The sequence below is a fragment of the Oncorhynchus mykiss genome, chromosome 6, assembly GCF_013265735.2.
Source record: "Oncorhynchus mykiss isolate Arlee chromosome 6, USDA_OmykA_1.1, whole genome shotgun sequence".
Taxonomy (NCBI): domain Eukaryota; kingdom Metazoa; phylum Chordata; class Actinopteri; order Salmoniformes; family Salmonidae; genus Oncorhynchus; species Oncorhynchus mykiss.
This window is the reverse complement of record NC_048570.1, coordinates 7,551,023-7,577,064: the sequence shown is the minus strand read 5'-3', so window position 1 is coordinate 7,577,064 and position 26,042 is coordinate 7,551,023. Positions and strand designations below refer to the sequence as shown.

Here is a 26,042-nt window from a genome sequence, read left to right as displayed (position 1 = left end):
GGCAATGTGTTGATAGAATTTCGGTTAGCGTTTCCTCCAATTTTTTTGGAGGAAAGGATCCAATTCGGGAAAATCGTATTTCTGGTCGTAATGCTGGTGAGTTAACGCTGCTCTGATATCCAAAAGTTATTTCTGTCTGTAATAAAACAAAAGGCTTTCTGGGTAATATAAGAAATAACACACAAAAAACCTCAATACTGCCAAATTGCTTAGAAGCTAGAAGCAGAGCTGCCATGTCTGTCAGCGCCATCTTAGATCCAATTAAGAAAAAGCCTATCTCTCTCTCTTTCTCTATCTCTCCCTCTCACCCTCCCGCTCTTTATGTTGCATACATACATGAATATGGATAAACACACAGTCTTCCCTTTCAGACACACACAATGTCAACATCTGAAAATTGTTTCATTAACAAACAACATGCCTCTCTCTCTCTCTCTCTCTCTCTCTCTCTCTCTCTCTCTCTCTCTCTCTCTCTCTCTCTCTCTCTCTCTCCTCTCCTCTCCTCTCCTCTCCTCTCCTCTCCTCTCCTCTCCTCTCCTCTCGCTCCTCACCCTCTATCTTCTCCTCAGCCATAACGGTGTGACAGAGGGCCAATAGTCTGAAGAAGGACTGGACTTCAGGACTCTCCAGCTTCAAAGCCTCCACCAGGGAGTGGTCATGGAAGGAGAAGTGATGATCAGCCAAAGGGTTGAACGACCAGTCCACTGTTTCTGTGTGCTGGGGTAGAATGGGGGTAGAGAAAGAGAGAAAGCCTTGTGCTACTCATTGTTCTTGACTAGCAGTAAGTACTAGCAGTAAGTACTAGCAGTACATACTAGCAGTAAGTACCAGCAGTAAGTACTAGCAGTAAGTACTAGCAGTAAGTACTAGCAGTAAGTACTAGCAGTAAGTTCTAGCAGTAAGTACGAGCAGTAAGTACTAGCAGTAAGTACGAGCAGTAAGTTCTAGCAGTAAGTACGAGCAGTAAGTACTCATGAATCTAATACTCACCTCGTTGATCTCCTGTCTCTGGCCAGTGTAGACTAGCAGTAAGTACTAGCAGTACATACTAGCAGTAAGTACTAGCAGTAAGTACTAGCAGTAAGTACTAGCAGTAAGTACTAGCAGTACGTACTAGCAGTAAGTACTAGCAGTAAGTACTAGCAGTAAGTTCTAGCAGTAAGTACGAGCAGTAAGTACTAGCAGTAAGTACGAGCAGTAAGTTCTAGCAGTAAGTACGAGCAGTAAGTACTCATGAATCTAATACTCACCTCGTTGATCTCCTGTCTCTGGCCAGTGTATACTAGCAGTAAGTACTAGCAGTACATACTAGCAGTAAGTACTAGCAGTAAGTACTAGCAGTAAGTACGAGCAGTAAGTACTAACAGTACATACTAGCAGTAAGTACTAGCAGTACATACTAGCAGTAAGTACTAGCAGTACATACTAGCAGTATGTACGAGCAGTAAGTACTAGCAGTACATACTAGCAGTAAGTACTAGCAGTACATACTAGCAGTAAGTACTAGCAGTAAGTACTAGCAGTAAGTACTAGCAGTAAGTACTAGCAGTACATACTAGTAGTACATACTAGCAGTAAGTACTAGCAGTACATACTAGCAGTAAGTACTAGCAGTAAGTACTAGCAGTACATACTAGCAGTAAGTACTAGCAGTACATACTAGCAGTAAGTACTAGCAGTAAGTACTAGCAGTACATACTAGCAGTAAGTACTAGCAGTAAGTACTAGCAGTAAGTACTAGCAGTACATACTAGCAGTAAGTACTAGCAGTAAGTACTAGCAGTACATACTAGCAGTACATACTAGCAGTACATACTAGCAGTAAGTACTAGCAGTAAGTACTAGCAGTACATACTAGCAGTAAGTACTAGGAGTAAGTACTCATACATCTAATACTCACCTCGTTGATCTCCTGTCTCTGGCCAGTGTAGCCAAATACTTCCCCTGGAAAAGAAGATGGATATTGGATGAGTTAATGTATTTATTACAGATCACCATTAGCTGCTGCCAAGGCAACAGCTACGCTTCCTGGGTTCTGGCAAAAATGTGAAAAACATTACAATACATTCATTAAAGAATTCACAACACAAATCCACGTGTATGTGTGTGTGTGTATAGTACGTTAGTATGTTAGTATGTTAGTATGTTATCATGTGTGTGTATAGTACGTTAGTATGTTAGTATGTTGGTATGTTATCATGTGTGTGTGTATGCATGTGTCTGTGCCTATGTGTGTGTGTCTCTTCACAGTCCCCGCTGTTCCATAAGGTGTATTTTTATCAGTTTTTTTAAATCTGATTCTACTGCATCAGTTACCTGATGTGGAATAGAGTTCCATGTAGTCATGGCTCTATGTAGTACTGTGGAATAGAGTTCCATGTAGTCATGGCTCTATGTAGTACTGTGGAATAGAGTTCCATGTAGTCATGGCTCTATGTAGTACTGTGGAATAGAGTTCCATGTAGTCATGGCTCTATGTAGTACTGTGGAATAGAGTTCCATGTAGTCATGGCTCTATGTAGTACTGTGGAATAGAGTTCCATGTAGTCATGGCTCTATGTAGTACTGTGGAATAGAGTTCCATGTAGTCATGGCTCTATGTAGTACTGTGGAATAGAGTTCCATGTAGTCATGGCTCTATGTAGTACTGTGGAATAGAGTTCCATGTAGTCATGGCTCTATGTAGTACTGTGGAATAGAGTTCCATGTAGTCATGGCTCTATGTAGTACTGTGGAATAGAGTTCCATGTAGTCATGGCTCTATGTAGTACTGTGGAATAGAGTTCCATGTAGTCATGGCTCTATGTAGTACTGTGCGCCTCCCATAGTCTGTTCTGGACTTGGGGACTGTGAAGAGACTTCTGGTGGCATGTCTTATGGGGTATAGTATTTTAAACAGACAGCTCGGTATATTCAGCTTGTCAGCTTGTCAATCAAGTCAATCTCTCTTCCACTTTGAGCCATGAGAGATTGACGTGCATGTCATTAATGTTAGCTCTCCGTGTATTTTTAAGTGCCAGCCTTGCTGCTCTGTTCTGAGCCAACTGCAATTTTCCCAAGTCCCTCTTTGTGGCACCAGACCAGACGACTGAACAGTAGACCAGGTGTGACAAAACTAGAGCCTGTAGGACCTGCCTTGTTGATAATGTTTCCACCAGAATGGTCTTTAGGTGAAGCAGATTAACCTGTAGCCATATTAATTCAACAGTATGTTAGCACTTGGTGGTCTATAGCAGCTTCCCACAAGAATCGGCTTTAGGTGAGACAGATGAACCTGTAGCCATATTACTTCAACAGTATTTAACATGAGATCATCTCTAAGCTTTACAGGGAAGTGGTGGTTTATATAAACCGCAACACCTCCCCTGTTGGCATTTCTGTCTTTTCGGTAGATGTTATAACCATGTATTGCTACCACTGTGTCATCAAAGGTATTATCTAAGTGAGTTTCCAGAGCTCAGTCAGAATATGAATGTCATCTGTTACAAGCAAGTTATTGACTTCATGGACCTTGTTTCTTAGGCTGCAGATGTTAATATGGGACATTTTTTTAATCACTTTTCTGGGTTTGCTTGATTGTTTTGAATTCCTTACTGGGAAACTTATCAGATGTAGACTTGCTCATGTTATTTATATTGGAGCTGATAGTGCAGGGTGAGCTGCACAAAGTGGGTTTCCTACAAGTATACACTGCCTCAGTGCTAACAGTGTAACTCTGGTTCATGGGCTCATGATTACTGCATACAACAGCTGTAGGATCAACAGAGGTATTCAGGGAAGTTAGGGGGACATGAATGAACTTACTTTCATTGTGTCTGCCAACGCCCCTGGGATCGTGTACATTTGATGGAGCATTATGACGACTCATTGTCACAATGGTAGGGATTAACAGAGCTGATCTTGGGTCATTGATGGTTCTTCTGTGTGTGTGTGTGTGTGTGTGTGTGTGTGTGTGTGTGTGTGTGTGTGTGTGTGTGTGTGTGTGTGACATGCATGTGTGTATGTTTCTGAGTTCGCCCATACACACTTTCTTTCCTGCCTTTGTACCATCTGAACCTCACCGTAGCTCTTCCTAGTTACCATCTGAACCTCACCGTAGCTCTTCCTAGTTACCATCTGAACCTCACCGTAGCTCTTCCTAGTTACCATCTGAACCTCACCGTAGCTCTTCCTATGTACCATCTGAACCTCACCGTAGCTCTTCCTAGTTACCATCTGAACCTCACCGTAGCTCTTCCTAGTTACCATCTGAACCTCACCGTAGCTCTTCCTATGTACCATCTGCACCTCACCGTAGCTCTTCCTAGTTACCATCTGAACCTCACCGTAGCTCTTCCTAGTTACCATCTGAACCTCACCGTAGCTCTTCCCGTTGATGGAACACTTGTTGAATGTCATGATGTTCTGAGTGAGTGTTCCGGTCTTGTCCGAGAAGATGTATTTGATCTGACCCAGCTCCTCGTTCAGCGTGGTGGTCCGGGCCTTGGCCGGGGTGTCACTACGGGCATGGTACATCTTCCTGTCCCAGTCGATGTAGAAACTGTTCCCCAGACGGATAACCTCCACACTGCAACACACACACACACACACACAATGGCATTTTACATAACCTTAACAGACATGTGTCTGCAAGGTACCTCAGGCATAAATTGAATAAGCAATTACACAGCAAAACAGATGCACACACACACACACACACACACACACACACACACACACACACACACACACCTGATGTAGAGGGAGACAGACAGACCTGATGAATAGACAGACAGACCTGATGAACAGGGAGACAGACAGACCTGACATAGAGGGAGACAGAACTGATGAACAGGAAGACAGACAGACCTGATGAACAGGGAGACAGACAGACCTGACGTAGAGGGAGACAGACAGACATGATGAACAGGGAGACAGACAGACATGATGAACAGGGAGACAGACAGACCTGATGAACAGGGAGACAGACAGACATGATGAACAGGGAGACAGACAGACATGATGAACAGGGAGACAGACAGACATGATGAACAGGGAGACAGACAGACATGATGAACAGGGAGACAGACAGACCTGATGAACAGGGAGACAGACAGACATGATGAACAGGGAGACAGACAGACCTGATGAACAGCGAGACAGACAGACCTGATGAACAGGGAGACAGACAGACCTGATGAACAGGGAGACAGGCAGACCTGATGAACAGGGAGACAGACAGACCTGATGTAGAGGGAGACAGACAGACCTGATGTAGAGGGAGATGGGTACGACGGTGTTGAGGATTATGACGTAGGACCAGAAAGTGAGGAAGCCGGAGAAGGGGGTATCAACTCCCCCCTGTCTGGGCAGGAAGGCAGTGAACTCTGACCCCCAGAGCTGCTCCCAGATCCTGTTGCCAATAGCCAGGATGGTGCACATGAATGCCAGGAAGCCAAAGATCTACTGGCAGAAAGGGTACATAGGTCAACAGATGGGTACAGAGACATAAACATGTGACATGTTTGACATAAACATGGAAAACTGGTACTGTATAAGCTAAATCATATGAGTCCATGTTTGAGTGAGTACATGGTGAGTACATGGTGAGTACATGTGAGCACATGTGAGTGAGTACATGGTGAGTACATGTGAGTGAGTACATGGTGAGTACATGTGAGTGAGTACATGGTGAGTACATGTGAGTGAGTACATGGTGAGTACATGTGAGTGAGTACATGGTGAGTACATGTGAGTGAGTACATGGTGAGTACATGTGAGTGAGTACATGGTGAGTACATGTGAGTGAGTACATGGTGAGTACATGTGAGTGAGCACATGGTGAGTACATGGTGAGTACATGGTGAGTACATGTGAGTGAGTACATGGTGAGTACATGGTGAGTACATGTGAGTGAGTACATGGTGAGTACATGGTGAGTACATGGTGAGTACATGGTGAGTACATGGTGAGTACATGGTGAGTGAGTACATGGTGAGTACATGGTGAGTACATGTGAGTGAGTACATGGTGAGTACATGGTGAGTACATGGTGAGTGAGTACATGGTGAGTACATGGTGAGTGAGTACATGGAGCTGTAAGTACAGGACATGTTACTGCTGGACTCACACAGAGGACGAGCACGTTCATCAGGCGGTCGATGCTGGTCCTCTTGAAAGTGGTCTTCCCACAGTTCTGCATCAGCTTAGTCTCTGGACCTGGACCACGAAAGGATCACAGGGTTTGTATTTAAGGTGCTACATGTGACAATTTAGAGATCATTTCCATTTCCTCATTTCCTTTCCTTTTGAAGAGTTTCTAATCATGAAGATTAAATATTTATATTTGGTCAGTCAGGGTTTGGTATTCGCAGTTGAGGTTTATTATCTATACTGGCCAGCAGAGGGCGTGCTGAGTCTAACTGACCTGTGAACCAGCACCATCCTGACCTCTAACCTTTGACCGCTTACCGCCGAACAGCACCAGTCCTGACCTCTCATCTCTAACTTCTCAAATTTCACCTCTGAACAGCAACAGTCCTGACCTCTACCCTCTACGGCACCAGTCCTGACCTTTACTCTCTCACCTCCAAACAACACCAGTCCTGACCTTTACTCTCTCATCTCCGAACAACACCAGTCCTGACCTCTACCCTCTCACCTCCAAACAACACCAGTCCTGACCTCTACCCTCTACGGCACCAGTCCTGACCTTTACTCTCTCACCTCCAAACAACACCAGTCCTGACCTTTACTCTCTCATCTCCGAACAACACCAGTCCTGACCTCTACCCTCTCACCTCCAAACAACACCAGTCCTGACCTCTACCCTCTCACCTCCAAACAACACCAGTCCTGACCTCTACCCTCTCACCTCCAAACAACACCAGTCCTGACCTTTACCCTCTCACCTGTGAACAGCATCAGTCCTGACCTTTTACCCTCTCACCTCTAAACAGCATCAGTCCTGACCTTTTACCCTCTACGGCACCAGTCCTGACCTTTACCCTCTCACCTCTAAACAGCATCAGTCCTGACCTCTACCCTCTCACCTCTAAACAGCATCAGTCCTGACCTTTTACCCTCTCACCTCTAAACAGCATCAGTCCTGACCTTTACCCTCTCACCTGTGAACAATACCAGTCCTGACCTCTACCCTCTCACCTGCGAACAATACCAGTCCTGACCTCTACCCTCTCACCTCCGAACAACACCAGTCCTGACCTTTACCCTCTCACCTCTGAATGGCACCAGTCATGACCTCTAACCTCTCACCTCCGAACAGCATCAGTCCTGACCTTTACCCTATCACCTGCGAACAATACCAGTCCTGACCTCTACCCTCTCACCTCCAAACAACACCAGTCCTGACCTTTACCCTCTCACCTCCGAACAGCACCAGTCCTGACCTCTAGCCTCATACCTCTGAAGAGCATCAGTCCTGACCTCTACCCTCCCAACTCTGAAGGGCACCAGTCCTGACCTTTACCCTCTCACCTCCGAACAGCACCAGTCCAAAACACCACTCTGTGTTCCTGAGGGTGCAGCCCCTCAGCAGGATCTTGTCATTGTCCAGAGAGTATTTCTGACCGGCGTTAGTCAGAGTTCCTGTGAAACGGTCTAGTCGGCTGTTGGGGGGCTCACAGCTCACCTCGCCTTCAGAGAGTAGGGAGGAGACACAAGGTTCGTCAGGTAGGAGAGGAGAGGGTGTCATCATGAGGATGAAACATCCTAATCTACAAACTGGTTCAAATCAAACTTTATTTCTCACATGCACCGAATACAACAAGTGTATTCGCTGACTTACAAGCCTTTAACCAACAGTGTAGAACCTTACCGTGTAATGCTGACTTACAGTGAAGTTCAAGAAGAGTTAAGAAAATATTTACCAAGTAGACTAAAATAAAAAGTAACACAATAAGAATAACATTAACAAGGCTATATACAGGGGGTACCGGTACAGAGTCAGTGTGGAGACTATATACAGGGGGTACTGGTACTGAGTCAGTGTGGAGGCTATATACAGGGGGTACCGGTACAGAGTCAATGTGGAGGCTATATACAGGGTTACTGGTACAGAGTCAGTGTGGAGGCTATATACAGGGGGTACCGGTACAGAGTCAGTGTGGAGGTTATATACAGGGGGTACCGGTACAGAGTCAGTGTGGAGGTTATATACAGGGGGCACCGGTACAGAGTCAGTGTGGAGGTTATATACAGGGGGCACCGGTACAGAGTCAGTGTGGAGGCTATATACAGGGGGCACCGGTACAGAGTCAGTGTGGAGGTTATATACAGGGGGCACCGGTACAGAGTCAGTGTGGAGGCTATATACAGGGGGCACCGGTACAGAGTCAGTGTGGAGGCTATATACAGGGGGTACCGGTACAGAGTCAGTGTGGAGCCTATATACAGGGGGTACCGGTACTGAATCAGTGTGGAGCCTATATACAGGGGGTACCGGTACTGAATCAGTGTGGAGCCTATATACAGGGGGTACCGGTACAGAGTCAGTGTGGAGGCTATATACAGGGGGTACCGGTACAGAGTCAGTGTGGAGCCTATATACAGGGGGTACCGGTACAGAGTCAGTGTGGAGCCTATATACAGGGGGTACGGTACAGAGTCAATGTGGAGGCTATATACAGGGGGTACCGGTTACAGAGTCAGTGTGGAGGCTATATACAGGGGATACCGGTACAGAGTCAATGTTGAGGCTATATACAGGGGGTACCGGTACAGAGTCAGTGTGGAGGCTATATACAGGGGGTACTGGTACAGAGTCAATGTGGAGGCTATATACAGGGGGTACCGGTACAGAGTCAGTGTGGAGGCTATATACAGGGGGTACCGGTACAGAGTCAATGTGGAGGTTATTTACAGGGGGTACCGGTACAGAGTCAGTGTGGAGGCTATATACAGGGGGTACCGGTACAGAGTCAATGTGGAGGCTATATACAGGGGGTACCGGTACAGAGTCAATGTGGAGGCTATATACAGGGGTACCAGTACAGAGTCAATGTGGAGGCTATATACAGGGGGTACCGGTACAGAGTCAGTGTGGAGGCTATATACAGGGGGTACCGGTACAGAGTCAGTGTGGAGGCTATATACAGGGGTTACCGGTCCAGAGTGAATGTGGAGGCTATATACAGGGGGTACCGGTACAGAGTCAATGTGGAGGCTATATACAGGGGGTACCGGTACAGAGTCAGTGTGGAGGCTATATACAGGGGGTACCGGTACAGAGTCAGTGTGGAGGCTATATACAGGGGGTAGATGCTATACACAGGGGGTACCGGTACAGAGTCAGTGTGCGGGTTAGTTGTTCATAACGATATATATTTTCAACGGGAAATTATCTGTATTTTATTAGAACTACGTAGTGGCCAACCACCTCCCTGTGGGAGACTCACCGCTGAACAAAGCCAGGTTATGAATGTTGTCCCCCATGTCTCCTGTGACCGTCACAGCTTGCTTCACTTTCAAATTAGTCTCACTGAGAGGAAGAGGAGGAGGAGATTTGATTGTATTGGGATCTCTTTTAGTCCTCATTTGGACTAATCTACAATATATAATTTCGATCACATTTTCACATGTAACACACTGTTACAAATAATAGACATAATAGACTGACATGTTGACCAGATAAATACTCTGACAGTCTGAAAGTATAGATTGATTCCTCCATCTACCAAAGTCCAACACAGCCTTCCAATGTATTATTTTTGAAACGGTTCTAAAGTACTGTTTGAATTTATATGAAAGGTTTCTGGTTCGCTCAGATAAATTATTCAATTTCTTTATTGCTCTGAATCAAAATGTTACTTAACCTATTTCTCTTTTCTGTCAGGATAACAATGTATTCCTAGTATTTACTGAATGTCTGTCTCTTACCACCTGAATCCTGTTGTGAATAGAGTTTGGCCATTTTAAATGGTGTATATTATGAAATACAATAAGCATGTTTTTTTCAATTATCTTGTCGACTGATGACCAACCAAGAACACTGCGCATGACTGCAACAGAAGAACCATATCTCCACCTTAAAACAACCCATGACTACAATAGAATAACCATATCTCCACCTTTAAAACAATCCTTGCTGCTTTGTTCTGTGCAATCTGTAGCCTCCTAATTTAACTTGCTGGAGGAGAGGAGGAGACGAGGAGGAGGAGAGGAAGATAGGAGGAGGAGAGGATGAGGAGAAGAGGAGAAGAGGACAATAGGAGGAGGAGGAGGAGGAGGAGGAGAGGATTATAGGAGGAGGAGGAGGAGAGGAGGAGGAGGACGAGGACGATAGGAGCAGGAGAGGCATGAGTATGAAATAGACACAGGCTTTGTACAGTAGATGAACAAACAAACCGACACACAAACACACACACAGACACAGACACACACTGACCCGTCCAGTTCAGCAGTCTCTATGTAGACAATGTTGAGAGGTTCACTACTAGAGAGCAGCAGCAGGTCTGCCTTGAAATCACAGAGGGAGAGATTCACATAGTCAGATTCACTGACTATTAAAGACACTGAATATAGGCACCTGTTTCACACCCAGCCCATCACGATGGTCTCTTATGCCAGAATCATAGCAGCTGAAATATACTAACAACGAGGTACTGGATGTTTAAGACCTGAAAAGGTATGTTGTAATGAACACACAGTAAGGCTGGTTCAGTGTTCTGTTCTCACCGTAACAAACTGGTTATTTCCAAGTTTGATGATGTCACCCACATGAACATCCATCCATTTTTCACTCCGTAGTCTAGAGAGAGAGAGAGAGAGAGTGGGGTGGGGGAGGGAGAGAGAGAGAGAGAGAGAGAGAGAGAAAGAGAGAGAGAGAGAGAGAGAGAGAGAGAGAGAGAGAGAGAGAGAGATAGTGGGTGGGGTGGGGGAGGGAGAGAGAGAAAGAGGGGTAGGAATCAAGTTTTTAAAGACAGTAGACATCCATCCCTCTATTTTTTAGGATCAGGAAGAAAATGTACAGAGGGGTTAAATCTGTGTACGGCCTATTTTCTTTTCAACTCCTGTCTGTGACTGTCTGTAAGTCAGGAGAATGATCAACAGGATGAAAACAAGCACTTCCTGTTGCCTGCAACTGCTTCCTGTTGCCCCCCTGAAAAGAGGGCATGTTGCCCAACTGTCCCTGCCTGAGGCACTCACACATTTGCTGTTGAAATGGATTTGGGTGGAGGACGGTGGAGAGAGTAGGGTGGGGACAGGGAGCAGGAAGGGGCAAACATCTGTGACCACACACACACACACACAACCAGTGTGCCATAATGAGTTGTGTTCATTATGTACTGTTAGAAACCAATAGTAGATCTCATGAACTTACTCTCCATCGATGAGCACTGTGACCTTCCGGTTGTTCACCTGGTTGTCACTCCTGTGGCGGTTCTATTAGGACAGACATGATTATAATAACATTAGACTAGACTTGTGAATGGAGGGAATTCCAGTCGACTTAAATCATTACAAAGACTTCTGTCCGGCTGAAACGTCTTCTTCCTCTGGCTTAAAGGTCAGAGGTCGTCTAAACGTCTAGTTTGGGTCTGGAGTCTCACAAGACCACTCAGCAAAATGACTGCCCACCGCCACGGCGTCGCTAAAGATGGTCAACATCTCCTCAACAAGAGCCAATTGTGACAAGCCAAGCAATATGACCTCACTAAAGCAACCAGCGGGGGTGGTGGCCCATGAGATTGAAGAAAGGTCACTGACTCCATCCCAAATGGCACCGTATTGCACTACCTTTTGACCAGAGTCTATGGGCCTTGGTCAAAAGTAGTCCGCCATATAGGGAACAGGGTGCAGTTTGGGCTGCAGGTAGTGTTGCCACCCGACCTAACGAACAGACCCTTGTTTAGCTACTGAGATTAACGTGTAAAAAAATTACATCACATGGCCCAAAATGCAACAGTATCAGGTCGCCAATCCACTTCACAGACAACAGTAGTAGTACCTGTTTGTGTAACACTGGAATTGACGAGTAATTTTCCTTATATAGTTTTAGTTTTGAATCTAGATTCCTGCTTTGAACAACAGAACAACAGAACACATGAAAACACATCAGAATGAATTAGCAATGTTAGGGTAGGTCATCTAACATGTTGACCAATCGGCTCGTGTTACGCGCGCCAGCATTGCAAAATTAATTTACAATTACATGTCACTCAATCATTTCATCCGTACTGCAACGAGCATCTGCGTTATCTGACGCTAAAATAGAACTGGTTCTATTTTTGACGTGTCACGCCCTGCAAGTCCCGCCTCTCCCATCTCCTCATTGGTTTTTAGGAGCACATACCCACGTGGGTGATTAAAAGATGAACTGAGGTCCACACTCCAGTCCAGTTGGTGGCGGTAATGCACCTTAAAGTTGGTTGCCAACCGCCATATAAAATCCACAGAAGAAGAAGAAGACTAAAGGAAGAGAGATTGTTTTGTTTTTTTACTAGAAACTAACTAGGTGTCCCCTTTTCTTGGATTGATTGATTGATTATCGGAGTAGAGAAAACACGATTTTGTGTGACTCAAAATGGGTCAAAATTCTACAAATATCCATAAAAAAAGACTTTCAGGTAAAATAACAACCTGATGTTTAAATCCCAGAACAAATTAGCTAGAAACTGCAAGCTAGCTAGCTAAATGGCCATGAATGTTTCATATGTTTCGACCTGTCCCCTAAATTAGTATAGTTGGTTCAGAGTTTGTTTTGATAATTCAACCTGCGTGTCTGGATCTCGTCTGGTGTGGATGGACAAAATCAACATGCTCACGATGGTGAACACACTGACGCACGCGCTTGCCCAGTCTAGTTAGCATGTACGGTAATGCCCGAGGGGAAGTGAGAGCAGAGAGGGAATCTGAATTGTTACTCAATTATGTTACTGATATTCTCCTCGTCAATAATGACTAAATCAGTGTACAGTCCATCAAGGTTATTAAAGTAAACGAAAACTGAAACAAAAATAAAAAAAACAAAAATTGGAAACTGAAATAAAAATGACAATGAAAAACATTTGAAAAACTAAAACGATACTGAAACTATTATCTTTGACCGCAAAACAAACACAAATAAAATAAAGACCATTATAACTTTCTTTAATTGTATTTTTTTTCTTCTAAACTTTGAGCTAAAATCTAATTGATTCTTCTGATGGGGTTTTTGAGCTTCTGAATTGATAAGATGTATTTTAGTAAGCCTTATTTAACCAAGTAAGTTGACTGAAGACAAGTTCTAATTTACAGCAACGACCTGGGGAATAGTTACAGGGGAGAGGAGGGGGATGAATGAGCCAATTGTAAACTGGGGATTATTAGGTGACCATGATGGTATGAGGACCAGATTGGGAATTAGCCAGGACACCGGGGTTAACACCCATACTCGTCGGGACACTGTTTAACTTCCCATCTGAAAGACGGCACCTTTCACAGGCAACGTCCCCAATCACTGCTCTGGGACATTATAACATTTTTGTAGACCAGAGGAAAGAGCGCCTCCTACTGGTCCACAACCACCACTTCCAGCAGACTTTTTATATCTCCCTCTCTGACTTTAAGCATCAGCTGTCAGAGCAGCTTACCGATCCCTGTACACAGCCAATCTGTAAATAGCCCACCCAACTACCTCATCCCCATATTGTTATTTATCTTTTTGCTCTTTTGCACCCCAGTATCTCTACTTGCACATCATCATCTGCACATCTATCACTCCAGTATTAATGCTAAATTGTAATTATTTTAGCCTCTATGGCCTATTTATTGCCTTACCTCCCTGATCTTCTACATTTGCACACACTGTACATGGTTATATAAAGGTGAAATAAAATAAAAAAATAAAATAAATCGTCTCACGGAAGCTCGTCTGTGTTCATCCGTGAAGAGCACACTTCTCCAGCGTGCCAGGAGCCATCAGAGGTGAGCATTTGCCCACTGAAGTCGGTCACGACGCCAGACTGCAGTCAGGTCAAGACCCTGGTGTGGACGATGAGCATGGATCTAATCTCAACGTCCTCACCAGGGTCTTGACCTGACTGCAGTTCGGCGTCTTACCGACTTTGACCTTTGATGGCTCCTGGCAAGCTGGAGAAGTGTGCTCTTCACAGATGAATCCCAGTTTCAACTGTACCGGGCAGATGGCAGACAGCGGGTATGGCGTCGTGTGGGCGAGCAGTTTGCTGATTTGTCAACGTTGTGAACAGAGATGTCGGTGGGGTTGTGTTATAGGCAGACATACGCTACTGACAACAAACACATTTTATCGATGGCAGTTTGAATGCAGTTTGAATGAGATACCGTGACGAGATCCCGAGGCTCATTGTCCCCGCATAGTGCAGTAATACCCACAAAGTGCAGTAATACCCACAAAGTGCAGTAATACCCACAAAGTGCAGTAATACCCACATAGTGCAGTAATACCCACAAAGTGCAGTAATACCCACAAAGTGCAGTAATACCCACAAAGTGCAGTAATACCCACATAGTGCAGTAATACCCACAAAGTGCAGTAATACCCACAAAGTGCAGTAATACCCACATAGTGCAGTAATACCCACAAAGTGCAGTAATACCCATATAGTGCAGTAATATCCACATAGTGCAGTAATACCCACAAAGTGCAGTAATACCCATATAGTGCAGTAATATCCACAGAGTGCAGTAATACCCACAAAGTGCAGTAATACCCATATAGTGCAGTAATATCCACAGAGTGCAGTAATACCCACATAGTGCAGTAATACCCACATACTGTAGTGCAGTAATACCCACATAGTGCAGTAATATCCACATAGTGCAGTAATACCCACATAGTGCAGTAATACCCACATAGTACAGTAATATCCACATAGTGCAGTAATATCCACAGAGTGCAGTAATACCCACATAGTGCAGTAATACCCACATACTGTAGTGCAGTAATACCCACATAGTGCAGTAATATCCACATAGTGCAGTAATACCCACATAGTGCAGTAATACCCACATAGTACAGTAATATCCACATAGTGCAGTAATACCCACATAGTGCAGTAATATCCACATAGTGCAGTAATACCCACATAGTGCAGTAATGCCCACATAGTGTAGTAATACCCACATAGTGCAGTAATATCCACATAGTGCAGTAATATCCACATAGTGCAGTAATACCCACATAGTGCAGTAATGCCCACATAGTGCAGTAATACCCACATAGTGTAGTAATACCCACAAAGTGCAGTAATACCCACATAGTGCAGTAATACCCACAAAGTGCAGTAATACCCACATAGTGCAGTAATACCCACAAAGTGCAGTAATACCCACAAAGTGCAGTAATACCCACAAAGTGCAGTAATACCCACATAGTGCAGTAATACCCACAAAGTGCAGTAATACCCATATAGTGCAGTAATATCCACAGAGTGCAGTAATACCCACAAAGTGCAGTAATACCCATATAGTGCAGTAATATCCACAGAGTGCAGTAATACCCACATAGTGCAGTAATACCCACATACTGTAGTGCAGTAATACCCACATAGTGCAGTAATATCCACATAGTGCAGTAATACCCACATAGTGCAGTAATACCCACATAGTACAGTAATATCCACATAGTGCAGTAATATCCACAGAGTGCAGTAATACCCACATAGTGCAGTAATACCCACATACTGTAGTGCAGTAATACCCACATAGTGCAGTAATATCCACATAGTGCAGTAATACCCACATAGTGCAGTAATACCCACATAGTACAGTAATATCCACATAGTGCAGTAATACCCACATAGTGCAGTAATATCCACATAGTGCAGTAATACCCACATAGTGCAGTAATGCCCACATAGTGTAGTAATACCCACATAGTGCAGTAATATCCACATAGTGCAGTAATATCCACATAGTGCAGTAATACCCACATAGTGCAGTAATGCCCACATAGTGCAGTAATACCCACATAGTGTAGTAATACCCACAAAGTGCAGTAATACCCACATAGTGCAGTAATACCCACAAAGTGCAGTAATACCCACATAGTGCAGTAATACCCACAAAGTGCAGTAATACCCACAAAGTGCAGTAATACCCACAAAGTGCAGTAATACCCACAAAGTGCAGTAATACCCACATAGTGCAGTAATACCCACAAAGTGCAGTAATACCCATATAGTGCAGTAATATCCACAGAGTGCAGTAATACCCACAAAGTGCAGTAATACCCATATAGTGCAGTAATATCCACAGAGTGCAGTAATACCCACATAGTGCAGTAATACCCACATACTGTAGTGCAGTAATACCCACATAGTGCAGTAATATCCACATAGTGCAGTAATACCCACATAGTGCAGTAATACCCACATAGTACAGTAATATCCACATAGTGCAGTAATATCCACAGAGTGCAGTAATACCCACATAGTGCAGTAATACCCACATACTGTAGTGCAGTAATACCCACATAGTGCAGTAATATCCACATAGTGCAGTAATACCCACATAGTGCAGTAATACCCACATAGTACAGTAATATCCACATAGTGCAGTAATACCCACATAGTGCAGTAATATCCACATAGTGCAGTAATACCCACATAGTGCAGTAATGCCCACATAGTGTAGTAATACCCACATAGTGCAGTAATATCCACATAGTGCAGTAATATCCACATAGTGCAGTAATACCCACATAGTGCAGTAATGCCCACATAGTGTAGTAATACCCACAGAGTGCAGTAATACCCACATAGTGCAGTAATATCCACAAAGTGCAGTAATACCCACATAGTGCAGTAATATCCACATAGTGCAGTAATACCCACATAGTGCAGTAATATCCACATAGTGCAGTAATACCCACATAGTGCAGTAATACCCACAAAGTGCAGTAATACCCATATAGTGCAGTAATATCCACAGAGTGCAGTAATACCCACAAAGTGCAGTAATACCCATATAGTGCAGTAATATCCACAGAGTGCAGTAATACCCACATAGTGCAGTAATACCCACATACTGTAGTGCAGTAATACCCACATAGTGCAGTAATATCCACATAGTGCAGTAATACCCACATAGTGCAGTAATACCCACATAGTACAGTAATATCCACATAGTGCAGTAATATCCACAGAGTGCAGTAATACCCACATAGTGCAGTAATACCCACATACTGTAGTGCAGTAATACCCACATAGTGCAGTAATATCCACATAGTGCAGTAATACCCACATAGTGCAGTAATACCCACATAGTACAGTAATATCCACATAGTGCAGTAATACCCACATTGTGCAGTAATATCCACATAGTGCAGTAATACCCACATAGTGCAGTAATGCCCACATAGTGTAGTAATACCCACATAGTGCAGTAATATCCACATAGTGCAGTAATATCCACATAGTGCAGTAATACCCACATAGTGCAGTAATGCCCACATAGTGTAGTAATACCCACAGAGTGCAGTAATACCCACATAGTGCAGTAATATCCACAAAGTGCAGTAATACCCACATAGTGCAGTAATATCCACATAGTGCAGTAATACCCACATAGTGCAGTAATATCCACATAGTGCAGTAATACCCACATAGTGCAGTAATATCCACATAGTGCAGTAATACCCACATAGTGCAGTAATGCCCACATAGTGCAGTAATATCCACAAAGAGCAGTAATATCCACATAGTGCAGTAATACCCACATAGTGCAGTGATACCCACATAGTGCAGTGATACCCATGTAGTGCAGTAATACCCACATAGTGCAGTAATACCCACACACTGTAGTGCAGTGATACCCACATAGAGCAGTAATACCCACATAGTACAGTAATACCCACATAGTGCAGTAATACCCACATAGAGCAGTAATATCCACAAAGAGCAGTAATATCCACATAGTGCAGTAATATCCACAAAGAGCAGTAATATCCACATAGTGCAGTAATACCCACATAGAGCAGTAATATCCACAAAGAGCAGTAATATCCACATAGAGCAGTAATATCCACATAGAGCAGTAATACCCACATAGTGTAGTGCAGTAATACCCACATAGTGCAGTAATATCCACATAGAGCAGTAATACCCACATAGTGTAGTGCAGTAATACCCACATAGTGCAGTAATACCCACATAGTGTAGTGCAGTAATATCCACATAGTGCAGTAATACCCACATAGTGCAGTGATACCCACATAGAGCAGTAATACCCATGTAGTGCAGTAATACCCACATAGTGCAGTAATACCCACACACTATAGTGCAGTGATACCCACATAGAGCAGTAATACCCACATAGTACAGTAATACCCACATAGTGCAGTAATACCCACATAGAGCAGTAATATCCACAAAGAGCAGTAATATCCACATAGTGCAGTAATGCCCACATAGTGCAGTAATATCCACATAGAGCAGTAATACCCACATAGTGTAGTGCAGTAATACCCACATAGTGCAGTAATATCCACATAGAGCAGTAATACCCACATAGTGTAGTGCAGTAATACCCACATAGTGCAGTAATACCCACATAGTGTAGTGCAGTAATACCCACAAAGTGCAGTAATACCCACATAGTGCAGTAATACCCACATAGAGCAGTAATATCCACAAAGAGCAGTAATATCCACATAGTGCAGTAATGCCCACGTAGTGCAGTAATACCCACATAGTGCAGTAATACCCACATAGTGTAGTGCAGTAATACCCACATAGTGCAGTAATACCCACATAGTTTAGTGCAGTAATACCCACAAAGTGCAGAAATACACACATAGTGCAGTAAAATCCACATACTGTAGTGCAGTAATACCCACATAGTGCAGTAATATCCACATAGTGCAGTAATACCCACATAGTGCAGTAATACCCACATAGTACAATAATATCCACATAGTGCAGTAATACCCACATAGTGCAGTAATATCCACATAGTGCAGTAATACCCACATAGTGCAGTAATGCCCACATAGTGTAGTAATACCCACATAGTGCAGTAATATCCACATAGTGCAGTAATATCCACATAGTGCAGTAATACCCACATAGTGCAGTAATGCCCACATAGTGTAGTAATACCCACAGAGTGCAGTAATACCCACATAGTGCAGTAATATCCACATAGTGCAGTAATACCCACATAGTGCAGTAATATCCACATAGTGCAGTAATACCCACATAGTGCAGTAATATCCACATAGTGCAGTAATACCCACATAGTGCAGTAATATCCACATAGTGCAGTAATACCCACATAGTGCAGTAATACCCACATAGTGTAGTGCAGTAATATCCGTATAGAGCAGTAATATCCACAAGGACATGGTAACAAATCCTTTGTGGCCCAAAAACAAGAAGCTAGCTTTGAAGTGGGATTGGTTTGTCTGCTTGAAGCGAACGGATTGGAGTAAGGAAACCACTACTCTATGTGGTGTTAATTTCACCCCTGAGGACTTCCACATGGAAGGCAGGATTCAGAATGAGACTTCGACTGAATTCAGGTGCTGTGCAGAGCGTGAAGGTGAAGCCTGCAACCTCTGTTTCCTACCGACCTACCAGTACATCGTGAATGTCAGCAGTAATAGTTATAAACCAGGTCAATTCAATGTAGATTTAACTCACTATATTGCTTCTGGATTAGCTGACTGTCCATCTGCCGGTGAAATGGCCTGTCCCTCTGAAGGCCTTTCCTTGGCTCTTCTTTTGCAGCTAATTCAGCCGTCAATCGGTAAGTCTCCGTTCTCCCTACTGTATATCTTCCGGATTGTTTTTGGTGCGTTCTCTGAGTTCCTAACTGTGCTAGACTAATTGTTCTCTGGCTTACTACTTGCAATGTCAACCTTGGTGGTTGGCTAGCTAGGCTAGTTAGCTGGTTAGGCTAGCTAGCAGGCTAAAATTATTAACTTTAGCTGGCTGGCTTGCTGCATAAGATAACTGCATATACCAGTATTGTTATCTGATAACTTGTTAGATGCCGGTAAGTTTTTCCAAAACTTTGGTTTACTTTAATGTAGCTGTAAACTAGGTGTTGATAGCAACTGGCTGACTCATGCAGTGCTAACGTAACGATAGCATGCTGGTAGGGCTAACGTTAGCAGGCTAGTAGGGCTAATGTTAGCAACTAGTAGGGCTAATGTTAGCAGGCTAGTAGGGCTAATGTTAGCAGGCTAGTACGGCTAATGTTAGCAGGCTAGTTGGTTAGCAACCTTGCAAGCTGATTTGCAACACAAAAATTCATAAAGTATATGCTTGTAAGTTAGATGAAAATTACATTGAAACCAGTAGTCATGAGTGTAAACAATTTGGTTTAATTTGAAGTTATACATTTGAAGTTATTTCTGTTTACATCATAGGAACTAGGCTGGCTTGCTGGCTCCTCCATATTACATCACACCCCCCCGATTAGAATCTTGGGGATTCTAATCGCTTTTATGTAACAACTCGAAAATAGAAAAGAGGTGTGACTTTGCATTGGGACTTTTGATGCGAACACTAATAGAAATCCATGTGCTACATGTGGTTATGGTTATGCTACCTGTGATCGGTTGAGCTAACGTAGGCTAATGCGATTAGCATGCGGTTCTAAGTAACAAGAACATTTCCCAGGACATAGACATATCTGATATTGGTAGAAAGCTTAAATAATTTTTAATCTAACTGCACTGTCCAGTTTACAGTAGCTATTACAGTGCAAGAACACCATGCTATTGTTTGGAGGAGAGTTGCACAATTATGAACTTGAAAAGTTATGAATAAAACAAATTAGGCACATCTGAGCAGTCTTGATACAACATTTTGAACAGAAATACAATGGTTCATTGGATCAGTCTAAAACTTTGCACATACACTGCGACCATCTGGTGGCCAACATCTAAATTGCACCGGGGCTGGAATAATACATTATGGCCTTTCTCTTGCATTTCAAAGATTGTGGTACAAAAAAAACTACAAAAAACACATGTTTTTTTCTTTGTATTATCTTTCACCAGATCTAATGTGTTCTCCTACATTCATTTCACATTTCCACAAACTTCAAAGTGCTTCCTTTCAAATGGTATCAAGAATATGCATATCCTTGCTTCAGGTCCTGAGCTACAGGAAGTTAGATTTGGGTCCTGAGCTACAGGCAGTTAGATTTGGGTCCTGAGCTACAGGCAGTTAGATTTGGGTCCTGAGCTACAGGCAGTTAGATTTGGGTCCTGAGCGACAGGCAGTTAGATTTGGGTCCTGAGCTACAGGCAGTTAGATTTGGGTATGTCATTTTAGGGCCTGAGCTACAGGCAGTTAGATTTGGGTATGTCATTTTAGGGCCTGAGCTACAGGCAGTTAGATTTGGGTATGTCATTTTAGGGCCTGAGCTACAGGCAGTTAGATTTGGGTATGTCATTTTAGGCGAAAATTGAAAAAAAAAATGGGCGGATCCTATTAAGACAATTTATGTTTCCTTTATGTTGGCCATTACCTGTGTCATTGATAGTATTCCATGAGACCAGCACAGGTAACTTTACTATTCATCGGATGTTCTACCTTTTTTAACTGCACCCTCAAAAATTGGAACCAATATACACTGATTAAGCTTTAACTTACTTGATTATATATATATATATATATATATATATATATATATATATATATGTATTTATTTTATCCTTAGAAACCTACTGTACTTTGAAGTTGCATTGCTCTTATCTTTTTTAGATAAAAAAACAACTAACAAAAACATAAAAAGTATAGACAATTAACAGTACAGACACCCACATAAAAGCGAGGGAGAGAGAGAGGGAGTGAGAGAGCAACAGAGCAAGGAGGAATGTAGAAAATAAACATGAAATAGAGGTGTATGAGTTCAAGGAGAGGAGGTACAGTAGCTAGAGAAGGATGTAGCTACAGAAAAACACAAACAAGTCCTAGTCCCAACCAATGACATGATGACATTACTGCCACCAACACGGCAACAGTAACCATGGAAATATAGATAAGAGCCAGAGGCAGGATTTCAGTGAGAGAGAGAGAGAGAGAGAGAGAGAGCGAGAGAGAGAGCGAGAGAGAGAGAGAGAGAGGGAGAGAGAGAGAGAGAGAGAGAGAGAGAGGAGTGTGGAGTGCAGTGACAGCCTAACTAACAATAGTCTGAACCTCTACTGTCTCTCACCAGCCAAGTACACCAACACAATACACTCCTCTGCTCACACAACAAAATACACTCCTCTACTCCCACAACACAATACAGTCCTCTACTACCACAACACAATACACTCCTCTGCTACCACAATACACTCCTCTGCTACCACAACACAATACAGTCCTCTACTACCACAACACAATACACTCCTCTGCTACCACAATACACTCCTCTGCTACCACAACACAATACAGTCCTCTACTACCACAACACCAACACAATATACTCCTCTACTACCACAACACCAACACAATACACTCCACTACTACCACAACACAATACACTCCTCTACTACCACAATACCAACACAATATACTCCTCTACTCCCACGACACAATACACTCCTCTACTACCACAACACCAACACAATACACTCCTCTACTCCCACAACACAATACACTCCTCTACTTCTACTTCCACAACACAATACACTCCTCTGCTACCACAACACAATACACTCCTCTGCTACCACAACACAATACACTCCTCTATTACCACAACACAATACACTCCTCTGCTACCACAACACAATACACTCCTCTGCTACTACAACACAATACACTCCTCTGCTACCACAACACAATACACTCCTCTGCTACCACAACACAATACACTCCTCTACTACCACAACACAATACACTCCTCTGCTACACAACACAATACACTCCTCTGCTACTACAACACAATACACTCCTCTACTACCACAACACAATACACTCCTCTGCTACCACAACACAATACACTCCTCTAATACCACAACACAATACACTCCTCTACTTTTACTTCCACAACACAATACACTCCTCTACTACCACAACACAATACACTCCTCTACTTTTACTTCCACAACACAATACACTCCTCTACTTTTACTTCCACAACACAATACACTCCTCTACTACCACAACACAATACACTCCTCTGCTACACAACACAATACACTCCTCTGCTATTACTGCCTGACCACCACTCCATTTACTAACCCTGGAGAAACAGCCAGGTGAACACATGTCTGGGATTCATCTCATGATTCAGGGACAACACTAGTTATTGTAGAATAATTGTTAGGTGCGGTTCTTGCAGTGTTAGGTGATGTTCTAGAAGTGCTAGGTGATGGTCTAGACGTGTTGGGTGATGTTATAGAAGTGCTAGATGATATAGAAGTGTTAGGTGATGTTCTAGAAGTGATAGGTGATGTTCTAGAAGTGCTAGGTGATGTTCTAGTAGTGTTAGGTGATGTTCTAGAAGTGTTAGGTGATGTTCTAGAAGTGTTAGGTGATGTTCTAGAAGTGTTAGGTGATGTTCTCGTAGTATTAGGTGATGTTCTAGAAGTGCTAGGTGATGTTCTAGTAGTATTAGGTGATGTTCTAGAAGTGCTAGGTGATGTTCTAGAAGTGTTAGGTGATGTTCTAGAAGTGCTAGGTGATGTTCTATAAGTGTTAGGTGATGTTCTAGAAGTGCTAGGTGATGTTATAGAAGTGCTAGGTGATATAGAAGTATTAGGTGATGTTCTAGAAGTGCTAGGTAATGTTCTAGAAGTGCTAGGCGATGTTCTAGAAGTGCTAGGTGATGTTCTAGAAGTGTTAGGTGATGTTCAAGAAGTGTTAGGTGATGTACAAGTGTTAGTTGATGTTCTAGAAGTGTTAGGTGATGTTCTAGAAGTGCTAGGTGATATAGAAGTATTAGGTGATGTTCTAGAAGTGCTAGGTAATGTTCTAGAAGTGCTAGGCGATGTTCTAGTAGTATTAGGTGATGTTCTAGTAGTGTTAGTTGATGTTCTAGAAGTGTTAGGTGATGTTCTAGAAGTGATAGGTGATGTTCTAGTAGTGCTAGGTGATGTTCTAGAAGTGTTAGGTGATGTTCTAGAAGTGCTAGGTGATTTCTAGAAGTGTTACATACAGAGGTAAGGAGGGTGGGTAAGGCCCACATACAGAGGTAAGGAGGGTGGGTAAGGCCCACATACAGAGGTAAGGAGGGTGGGTAAGGCCCACATACAGAGGTAAGGAGGGTGGATAAGGCCCACATACAGAGGTAATGAGGGTGGGTAAGGCCCACATACAGAGGTAAGGAGGGTGGGTAAGGCCCACATACAGAGGTAAGGAGGGTGGGTAAGGCCCACATACAGAGGTAAGGAGGGTGGATAAGGCCCACATACAGAGGTAATGAGGGTGGGTAAGGCCCACATACAGAGGTAAGGATAAGGCCCACATACAGAGGTAAGGAGGGTGGATAAGGCCCACATACAGAGGTAAGGAGGGTGGATAAGGCCCACATACAGAGGTAATGAGGGTGGGTAAGGCCCACATACAGAGGTAAGGATAAGGCCCACATACAGAGGTAAGGAGGGTGGGTAAGGCCCACATACAGAGGTAAGGAGAGTGGATAAGGCCCACATACAGAGGTAAGGAGGGGGGTAAGGCCCACATACAGAGGTAAGGAGGGTGGATAAGGCCCACATACAGAGGTAAGGAGGGTGGGTAAGGCCCACATACAGAGGTAAGGATAAGGCCCACATACAGAGGTAAGGATAAGGCCCACATACAGAGGTAAGGATAAGGCCCACATACAGAGGTAAGGAGGGTGGATAAGGCCCACATACAGAGGTAAGGAGGGTGGATAAGGCCCACATACAGAGGTAAGGAGGGTGGATAAGGCCCACATACAGAGGTAAGGAGGGGGGTAAGGCCCACATACAGAGGTAATGAGGGTGGATAAGGCCCACATACAGAGGTAATGAGGGTGGATAAGGCCCACATACAGAGGTAAGGAGGGTGGATAAGGCCCACATACAGAGGTAAGGATAAGGCCCACATACAGAGGTAAGGAGGGTGGATAAGGCCCACATACAGAGGTAAGGATAAGGCCCACATACAGAGGTAAGGAGGGTGGGTAAGGCCCACATACAGAGGTAATGAGGGTGGATAAGGCCCACATACAGAGGTAAGGAGGGTGGGTAAGGCCCACATACAGAGGTAAGGAGGGTGGATAAGGCCCACATACAGAGGTAATGAGGGTGGATAAGGCCCACATACAGAGGTAAGGATAAGGCCCACATACAGAGGTAATGAGGGTGGATAAGGCCCACATACAGAGGTAAGGATAAGGCCCACATACAGAGGTAAGGAGGGTAGATAAGGCCCACATACAGAGGTAAGGATAAGGCCCACATACAGAGGTAAGGAGGGTGGGTAAGGCCCACATACAGAGGTAAGGATAAGGCCCACATACAGAGGTAAGGATAAGGCCCACATACAGAGGTAAGGAGGGTGGATAAGGCCCACATACAGAGGTAAGGATAAGGCCCACATACAGAGGTAAGGAGGGTGGGTAAGGCCCACATACAGAGGTAAGGAGGGTGGATAAGGCCCACATACAGAGGTAAGGAGGGTGGGTAAGGCCCACATACAGAGGTAAGGAGGGTGGATAAGGCCCACATACAGAGGTAAGGAGGGTGGATAAGGCCCACATACAGAGATAAGGAGGGTGGATAAGGCCCACATACAGAGATAAGGAGGGTGGATAAGGCCCACATACAGAGATAAGGAGGGTGGATAAGGCCCACATACAGAGGTAAGGAGGGTGGATAAGGCCCACATACAGAGGTAAGGAGGGTGGGTAAGGCCCACATACAGAGATAAGGAGGGTGGATAAGGCCCACATACAGAGGTAAGGAGGGTGGGTAAGGCCCACATACAGAGGTAAGGAGGGTGGATAAGGCCCACATACAGAGGTAAGGAGGGTGGATAAGGCCCACATACAGAGGTAAGGATAAGGCCCACATACAGAGGTAAGGAGGGGGGTAAGGCCCACATACAGAGGGTAGGAGGGTGGGTAAGGCCCACATACAGAGGTAAGGAGGGTGGGTAAGGCCCACATACAGA

General features: G+C 43.9%; 1 protein-coding gene across 4 annotated transcripts in view; it reads right to left on the bottom strand.

The window, feature by feature from the left end:
• LOC110525208 (phospholipid-transporting ATPase ID) overlaps positions 1–26,042 on the bottom strand; it is a 65,512-nt gene that overhangs the window by 22,987 nt on the left and 16,483 nt on the right. For all 4 annotated transcript variants that reach the window (XM_036979324.1, XM_036979327.1, XM_036979326.1 and 1 more), the window contains 10 exons: positions 11,321–11,382; positions 10,675–10,747; positions 10,385–10,455; positions 9,396–9,478; positions 7,477–7,635; positions 6,110–6,198; positions 5,249–5,442; positions 4,359–4,567; positions 1,901–1,944; positions 552–717 (listed from right to left, as the gene is read on the bottom strand). In XM_036979324.1, coding sequence (XP_036835219.1) covers positions 552–717; positions 1,901–1,944; positions 4,359–4,567; positions 5,249–5,442; positions 6,110–6,198; positions 7,477–7,635; positions 9,396–9,478; positions 10,385–10,455; positions 10,675–10,747; positions 11,321–11,382 — 1,150 coding nt within the window. The remainder of the gene's footprint in view (positions 1–551; positions 718–1,900; positions 1,945–4,358; positions 4,568–5,248; positions 5,443–6,109; positions 6,199–7,476; positions 7,636–9,395; positions 9,479–10,384; positions 10,456–10,674; positions 10,748–11,320; positions 11,383–26,042) is intronic.